General features: G+C 40.4%; 2 protein-coding genes across 3 annotated transcripts in view; one reads left to right on the top strand and one right to left on the bottom strand.

The window, feature by feature from the left end:
* LOC104954971 (caspase-9-like) overlaps window positions 1-583 on the bottom strand; it is a 5,095-nt gene extending 4,512 nt beyond the window's left edge. The window contains exon 1 of the mRNA XM_010782189.1: window positions 496-583. Coding sequence (XP_010780491.1) covers window positions 496-583 — 88 coding nt within the window. The remainder of the gene's footprint in view (window positions 1-495) is intronic.
* Window positions 584-971: 388 nt separating this feature from the next.
* LOC104954970 (dnaJ homolog subfamily C member 16) lies at window positions 972-8,217 on the top strand. 2 transcript variants are annotated; one of them, XM_010782187.1, is made up of 15 exons: window positions 972-1,998; window positions 2,396-2,583; window positions 2,674-2,740; window positions 3,151-3,478; window positions 3,595-3,779; window positions 3,930-4,034; window positions 4,651-4,809; window positions 4,922-5,052; window positions 5,209-5,392; window positions 5,940-6,119; window positions 6,221-6,297; window positions 6,669-6,749; window positions 6,937-7,026; window positions 7,114-7,284; window positions 7,371-8,217. In XM_010782187.1, the coding sequence occupies exons 2-15, from the start codon at window positions 2,405-2,407 to the stop codon at window positions 7,810-7,812; spliced, it is 2,379 nt and encodes a 792-aa protein (XP_010780489.1). In that variant the 5' UTR covers window positions 972-1,998; window positions 2,396-2,404; the 3' UTR covers window positions 7,813-8,217. The 2 variants fall into 2 exon arrangements, with proteins under 2 accessions (XP_010780489.1, XP_010780490.1); XM_010782188.1 differs by lacking the exon at window positions 972-1,998 and adding an exon at window positions 2,005-2,162.
* The last annotated feature ends 232 nt before the right edge of the window (window positions 8,218-8,449 follow it).

Here is an 8,449-nt window from a genome sequence, read left to right as displayed (position 1 = left end):
CCACCCCCATTGATTTTCACGTAGGTATGGTGTTCTTGTCGATGCAACTCAGCATTCTTTTCTCCTCCAAACACGTCTATCTGAGTTTTTACCAAAAAGTTCTATTTTGGTTTCATCTGACCAATATGACATTCTCCCAATCCTCTTCTGGATCATCTAAATGCTCTCTAGCAAACTTCAGGACGGACCTGGACATGTACTGGCTTAAGCAGGGGGACCACGTCTGGCACTGCAGGATTTGAGTCCCTGGCCGGCGTAGTGTGTTACTGTATGGTAGCCTTTGTTACTTTGGTCCCAGCTCTCTGCAGGTCATTGACTAGGTCCCCCCGTGTGGTTCTGGGATTTTTGCTCACCGTTCCTTGTGATCATTTTGACCCCACGGGGTGAGATCTTGCGTGGAGCCCCAGATCGAGGGAGATATTTCAGTGGTCTTGTATGTCTTCCATTCTCTAATAATTGCTCCCACAGTTGATTTCTTCACACCAAGCTGCTTACCTATTGCAGATTGCAGTCTTCCAGCGCTGGTGGCAGGTCTACAATTTTTGTTTGTGGTGTCCTTTGAGAGCTCTTTGGTCTTGGCCATAGTGGAGTTTGGAGTGTGACTGTTTGAGGTTGTGGACGGGTGTCTTTTATACTGATAACGAGTTCAAACAGGTGCCATTAATACAGTTAACAAGTGGAGGACAGAGGAGGCTCTTAAAGAAGAAGTTACAGGTCTGTGAGAGCCAGAAATCTTGTTTGTTTGTAGGTGACCAAATACTTATTTTACCGAGGAATTTACCAATTAATTCATTAAAAATCCTACAATGTGATTTCCTGGATTCTTTCCCCCCATTCTGTCTCTCATAGTTGAAGTGTACCTAGGATGAAAATGACAGGCCTCTCTCATCTTTTTAAGTGGAAGAACTTGCACAATTGGTGGCTGACTAAATACTTTTTTGCCCCACTGTACATATAAAACATAAAACAATAAAAACAATAACAATTGTGCAAGAAGAAACAGAGAAGAAATAAATTAGTGCAAGATTATGTTGCAAGATCATTGTGGAAGTAAGGCAGAATAAGTGAACAACGATATAAAGTAGGCTACATGTAAGATACAATAAGCTAAATGTGGCAGAGAATGCTGAAAGTGATCAAGTTAATGCAGGTGTCTATGTAAAATAGAACAAGATGAACAAGAACAGAATGTAAAATGAATTACTGTACACTGGAATAAATACTACTTAATGTATAAATGAATCTGCAACCTAATGACGTGACCCTGACCCATACAGCTGTCTTACCTTGATCTCATCGATCATGTCTTGGGTAAAAACTCCCTTTTCAATAAGACCATCATAAAGGTTCGATGGGTCCAAGTCTCTCACCAGACTGGTCCTGCTGCGCTGGAGGATCTTCTTTTGGCGTTCCTCCATTTAATACTACACACTAATTCGTCGAGGTAGACAGAAAAATATCGTAAAAGCCGTATAAAAGCCGAAAATCTTGTTTCAACAACAGAGCAAGTCGTTATCCTTAAATTGTGAAAGCGAAATGATACGTTGTTCCCGTAAAGATATTAGAAGTTCCTGTCTCATTTCTCTTGTTTCCTCTCGGTTGCATTAGCAATTTCCTTGTTTACATCACCGCTGTCTGTGATTGGTCCACTGAGAGACTACCTACAGAAAAAAACAGGGTGCGCTTGATTTTATTTACCGCACACCGCTGCCGCAATACCAGCGTAACATAATGCATGAACACGGAGCGACGGGCGATAAACCGAACACAAACATATGAAGCAAATGATTAGGTGTCATAAATACTCAATATCCCCAAATTAATTTCGACACTGGGCGCCTCCCCCTCTCTCTCCTATCAGCAGCAGTTTGTGATCTCGCCCTGGAGGAGCTGCGGAACACACCCTGTGCATCTCGCTTTCTCTTCACATCAAGCCGAGGAACATCAAAACGCTCATCAAATATGTGACGTACGACCGGCTGACTGCATCTGCTTCAGGTGAATTTAGAGCTTGTTGCGTTTAGATAGCTAGCTAGCAACGCAACTAATCTTAATGAAGGAAAAAACTGCATGAATGTCTTTATCCTCGAGGAATAAGGTTAATGTCACATCCTACTGACATGTCAGCTGCATTATGATACGGTACCATCTGTTCTGCACTTGTAAGTTGACACATAGCCTACTGCCTAGCTTCTGTAGTTAGCATGCTAAATGCCGTTTTAATATAGCTACCCGGTTGTCATCCCTTTTCATCATTACTATGCTAACATCCGTATGGAAGACATGCTGTTTTAGATTTGCAAGTCAGCTAAAGGCAATGTCATGATTGCAGACGCCTGAACATCCTCAGAATGAATCCACCTTAACTGTTGATTATTCTTGTGATGTGCAAAAGGTTTCTGCGATGATGGCAGGGTCAAAGATGTCCGCACCGCTGGCTCTGGTGCTGGTCCTCTCGGTGCTGCTCACAGGAGTGGCCCATGCTGCTGGGCCTGAGATGGACCCATACAAAATCCTGGGAGTAACCAGGAGTGCAAGCCAGGCGGAGATCAAAAAGGTTTACAAGCGTCTGGCAAAAGAATGGTAAGTATTTCTCACAGTACAGTGTCACTGGCCTGTTTTGTTAACCTCTTTCATGTATTCTTATAATAAGCATCTTCTTCTTGTGTCAAGGCATCCGGACAAAAACAAGAGTCCAGGAGCTGAGGACATGTTTATTAAGATTACTAAATCTTATGAGGTTAGTCATTTGTCCAAATTCATCATTATATTGTGCGCAGGGTTACCGTAAGTATCATATATTCTGTGTAAGCCGTGATAAAAGACCGTAACATGTGCATGAGGAAGAAGGAAGATAAGATATCATTTTTATAATTCAGAAGGAAATTCTTGCCAGAGATTTATCAAAAATCACAAAACATAAGAATGAAAAAACAAACAGTGTGTATAAGAAGTAATATTAACAAAATGTCCTAAAAGAAAACATTGAAAGTAAGATAAATGAATAATAATATGTTTACTAAAATTGAAAGCTAATATTGGGCCCGATATTGAAAAATCTAAATATTGCACATGATATTGAATGGTCATATTGCACATGATATTTATGTTTTTTCTTCTGTATTTATATTTATTCCATCCCAAATCCAGATCCTGTCCAGTGAAGACAAACGTGCCAATTACGACCGTTATGGGCAGACTGATGACACGCAGCCATACGGCGGCAACGGTCGCTACGGTCAGCGCCAGGAAGGCTTTTATTTTGATGAGTCCTTCTTCAACTTTCCCTTTAACAGCAAGAACCAGAGGGACTTTGCTGACAGCAAGTACACGTTGCACTTTAACCAGTATGTCAACGAGGTGGTGCCTGACAGCTACAAGAGACCGTATCTGATAAAGATCACGTCCGACTGGTGCTTCAGCTGCATCCACATTGAGCCTGTTTGGAAAGAGGTGGTTCAGGAGATGGAGACTCTAGGTTTGGAAATAGCCTGTCAATCATGCAGAATTATTGAGCAGCCCGGCCATCTGTGTGCATTTTGGCGATTTGAAAAGGTTGATGTGTGTATATTTGAGAAAATGCTGTGTTTGCAGGTGTCGGGATAGGTGTGGTGGATGTTGGCTATGAAAGAAGGTTAGCCAATCACCTTGGCGCTCACCGCACACCATCCATACTGGGAGTTATAAATGGCAAAGTGACGTTTTTCCATTACGCTGTAGCAAAGGAGCACCTCAGGCAGTTTGTAGAAGACCTTCTCCCTCAAAGACTTGTAGAGTGGGTATGTATCTCCGCATCTTACACTTTTTGCAATCAGTACATTTTTAGGGAGGATGACTAAAATATTGGCCATGTAAGATTTAGGTGTACTGATTTTTAATGGCTATACAATAAAAAACGAGTTAAATGTTGTGCTTTTTGTGTACTTCAGGTCACCGACAAGAATTACCTGCAGTTCTTGAGCAGCTGGCATGAGCTCAACAAGCCTCATGTGCTTCTGTTTGACCAAGTGCCTGTAGTTCCTCTGCTTTACAAGGTAGGCTCTTGCAGTTTGAAATGCTTTTTTTTATTCACAAAATATGCAACATTTTTTTTTAAATATCAGTACATACAGTACAGAAAAGATATGCAAGAAAATAAAATGAGACTATTAAAAGAGAAATAAATAAAAACACGAGTATATTTATACAGCGGTACCATAATTCTCCAAAAGCTTAATACTTTCTTTGCTTGATGAACTAGACTAAATTATCTGAGTCGATAATTCAGTCAAGGAGAAAAGGTTAAAACGTTTTCACTTATTAGTGAAATATATTCAGCTTTTAAATTTAAACAAAAAATATATTTATTATTAAATTAGTTGGATATTCAAGAGTGCCATCATCTGGATTATCATGGTAGCAATTAGGGTATTATAAGAGTAGACAGAATCTCCAAAAAAGGCAAATTGGCCAATTATTGACCTCAAGATAAATGTGACTCACTTTTTAATTTTTTTTTTTTAAGTTTGGCAAATGTGCTTATTGTTACACTTTAAGATATTTTAACTAAATTCAATCCATCATCGGTAAAGGCTATGTTTTTATTTTTAAAGAAAAGTACCAGTAATTGCATCGCTTACATGTCAATCCTTTCTCTCTACATCTTCATAGCTCACAGCGTTCGCCTATAAGGACTACTTGCAGTTTGGCTATGTGGACCAGGGCCTCTCAGAGACCGCTGATCTGCAGAAACAGTTCAATATTAACACCTACGCTCCGACCATGTTGGTGTTCAAAGAGAGCATTGAAAAGCCCGCTGACATTATACAGGTCAGTCACAGCAGCAGAGAGCTATTATTCACTGTTATCTATACACTGCACTTTTGTTCACAAAAATGTTCATTCACTCTTTTTTATTTATGGTTATGTTTGTTCTCTGCAGGCTAAAGGAATGAAAAAGCAAATTATTGATGAGTTCATGTCAAACAACCGTTTTCTTCTCGTGCCACGTTTGGTCAATCAGAAACTCTTTGATGAGCTCTGTCCTGTCAAACAGTTTCATAGAAGAAGAAAGTAAGAGAATCTTACACCTCCTTTCTTTTTTTTGTCAGAGACTATTTAAAATACAGAACCAAAATAATTCTGTTCGATGCTATAATTTCCACATTTCTTTTGAAGTATTTTAAGAGATGTAGCTTTTGCATTATGTTATGTCTTTCCTCTCTTCAGATACTGTGTCCTGCTGATAACAGGCGATGAAGAGACTTTTTCTTTTGGGAACCATGCGTTTCTTTCCTTTGCCTCCACCAATAGCAAGGAAGTAGTGAGATTTTCATATGTTTACCAACGGCTACAGCAACCTCTCTGTGACATCTTCATGCAGAACAAGGACACTGCAGAGTCTCCAGCACAGGTACACCTGTTCAACCAACACCACAGCTTTAAGTTGCTCAGCTCATTTAAAGCTTTTATGGTCATTTGCGAACAGGTACCACTTTTCGATATAGAATGCATGAAAGCTATTGGCTAAGCAATGTATTTTTACAAAGATTTGAGACGAAGAGATTATGATTTGAAGGGTTTTACTTCACTGCCAAAACAAATAGCGGGAATGTTTTTAGGAATGTTATGGCTATGAATGATATATAAACAAACTACTCTTTACAAACATCATCATACAGATAGGTATGTATCTATATGGTTCATCTAAGTGCTACTGAATTGGAGATTTCAAGTTCAGAGTATGAGAAAAATGTAGATACAAATTGTAAAATTCATACATTTTTAAAAACACTATAGGTGAACTGGGTAAAACAGGGTAACAAATAAATCACCATGTAATTTCCCCAGTCAGTTACTTACATTAACAGATTTAAATTATACTCCAATGTTATGTTTAAATGTAATTGAGGAGAAATGTACGGACATAAATAATATTAACAGGGGTTTTCTTCCCTCAGGTGGTTATCCTGGAGAGGCGTAATGCTGCAGGGAAGGCCTTGTTCAAGCCAGTGACCGCCTGGAACGGCAGCGATGACGACAAGCAGCGTCTCCTGGAGGAGCTGGAGCGCCTTCAGAAGGACCCGTCCATCCTCGTCCATGACGCCATGCTGCCCGAGCTCAACAACGAGTTTGCCTCTGTACGCTGTCTTTGAGTAAAGCAATGGGCTTTAACAATGCCTGTCCGTGTTAGATACCAACCATTAGTCGTGTTACTAAATGTTTTAATGTCTCTGTGTAGATGTTTGTTATCCGATGGATCTATGCATCGTACGATTACCTATCTGAAGTCATCGATGATATTCTGCATAACAACTGGTAGGTAGTGATGTTTAGTTTTAAGCAACTCCAAAAACATGTTTTAAAAAAACATGATTTTGATGTTACTGAATAACCGTTGCTGAGTTACAGTTTTCATTTAATTTGCTAGAAAACGTTTCTAACACTTATTTAAAAAATGTTTTGGTGATGCAATCCTTTATCATTGACATATACATTATTAACACTTCTTCATGATACTCTTCCCGTCAACAAACTCCATTACTTCAAGGGCAATTTTAGCATAATTCATTTGGCAAATGCCATACCTCCGCACTTTATTTGGGATTTATACTAATATTATTATTTCTGTATTTATCGCCATAGTGGAATAAGCAGCTCTTTAGATGTGTCTCTGTGTTGATTTGCAGGCGTGAGATGATGCCTCTTCTGTCCCTCATCTTCTCTGCCTTGTTCATCTTGTTTGGAACTGTCGTCGTCCAGGCCTTCAGGTCGGTTACTTTACCCATCCACCAAAACTGTAACCATAGCAACATCAGCCTTTCCTTGGATTAGTGTAAGACACTATATAAAAAAAAAAGCTAATGTAAAATAAAAATAATAAAATGATGCTTAATATTTACTCTTCTACGCTAGTGCAACCCTGTTTGGAAAAAAATGTTTTTGTGTGTTTTTAAGTGACTCCAGTGAAGATAAGCAGACTAAACCAAAGGCAAAGGATTGGACAAAATCTGAAAATGGGTCACCAGGGAACGGTAGTGCGTCAAGGCAAGATTACAATTATAATTTCCATATAAATGCAGTGAAGGATTTATAATTGTCTTTTAAGCTTTTTATTTTACTTATTGGTTTTAGTCGGCCTCCAAAGAAGAATTTTGTGGAGGTGACAGAGCTGACAGACATCACATACATGAGCAACCTGGTGAAGCTGAGGCCAGGACACATGAACATAGTGCTGGTGCTCACTGACGCCTCCAAAAACATCCTACTTGGCAAGTACGCTAAAGAGGTCTACTCTTTCACAGGGTGAGATAAACAATCTCTTTTCCACACATTTGTGTAATCCTTTTTCTCGATACTTCGTCAAATTCATTCTTTCAACACTCCCCTAGGAGCCTGACACTACATTTCTCCTTCCTGAACATCGACAAACACGGCGAGTGGATGGACACACTGCTCGAATACGCCCAGGACGCCATGCAGATCGATGAAGATGACGCAGGAAACCACAAGATGGACTACACAGGCTACGTGCTGGCACTCAACGGACACAAAAAGTACCTCTGTCTGTTTAAACCCGTCTACACCGGGGAAGACATAGACAGCAAGTCATCAGAGGATGAAGGGGCCGCTTCAGGGGGGAGGTCGAGGTCCAGTTCCCGCGATGACAATCCGCCGCGCAGATCCAAGCGATCCCGTAGCTTATCCACCCTGCAGATCCACCACAAGCTGGACCGCCTGGGGCTATGGATGGAAAGGCTCATGGAAGGCACTTTGCCTCGCTACTACATCCCTACGTGGCCAGGACTTGACAAGATCACCCCCAGTAAATAGATGGAGGCGAGTGAGAAAGGGACTTCTTATTTATCTACTGTCACACCAAAATGAATCCCCTCGTGTTCTGCTGCCATTTTTGCACTTGAGATATTTAATAGTTACAGATGTTTTTTAAGGTGCAATGTGTAAGACCGAGTCAGGTGAATCAACGGGGCAGCGTTTTACCTCTACCACTGGGTCCGTACAATCTCAATTTACTAGTTACTAATAATTTACTAACTAATGTGCTATTAGCTTAAAAAACGACTGTCGAAACTCTGAGAGCCAATCAGAAATAACACTGCAATCTTCTTTTTGATCTTTGTTTTTACCGGCCACTTACCAGAGGCCCATACTACGAAGCCGGTTCAACCTAACCTGGATGATATGTTTGAGTTACCCGGCTTACCTAATCCAAAACAAACGCGCTCTCGCTAAACTGTCCTACGACGCTGGTTATGAACTCGTTAACTCAAGCCAGCTTTGCCCTATCTAGTTAGGTGCGCGTTCACATGAAAGGGGTGGTAGTTGGAGCTTTCGACCAATCACAAACATGGACAAGCGTACTGACAGCGCAGCGCGTCATACTTCCTGAATGAAAAGTCAACTATAATATTAGACAAATATGAAGACGTTAAACTTTAAACATCCATGA

The sequence above is a fragment of the Notothenia coriiceps genome, unplaced genomic scaffold, assembly GCF_000735185.1.
Source record: "Notothenia coriiceps isolate Sejong01 unplaced genomic scaffold, NC01 NC01_scaffold00024359, whole genome shotgun sequence".
Lineage (NCBI taxonomy): Eukaryota > Metazoa > Chordata > Actinopteri > Perciformes > Nototheniidae > Notothenia > Notothenia coriiceps.
This window is presented reverse-complemented; position numbering and strand designations above follow the sequence as displayed.

Excerpts from the sequence above, each read along its gene's own strand:
- LOC104954970 (XM_010782187.1), top strand. The coding sequence starts at position 2,405 with ATGATGGCAGGGTCAAAGATGTCCGCACCGCTGGCTCTGGTGCTGGTC. Across the intron at positions 2,741-3,150 it reads AGATTACTAAATCTTATGAG|ATCCTGTCCAGTGAAGACAA; the intron begins GTTAGTCATTTG and ends TCCCAAATCCAG. Across the intron at positions 7,027-7,113 it reads GGGAACGGTAGTGCGTCAAG|TCGGCCTCCAAAGAAGAATT; the intron begins GCAAGATTACAA and ends TATTGGTTTTAG.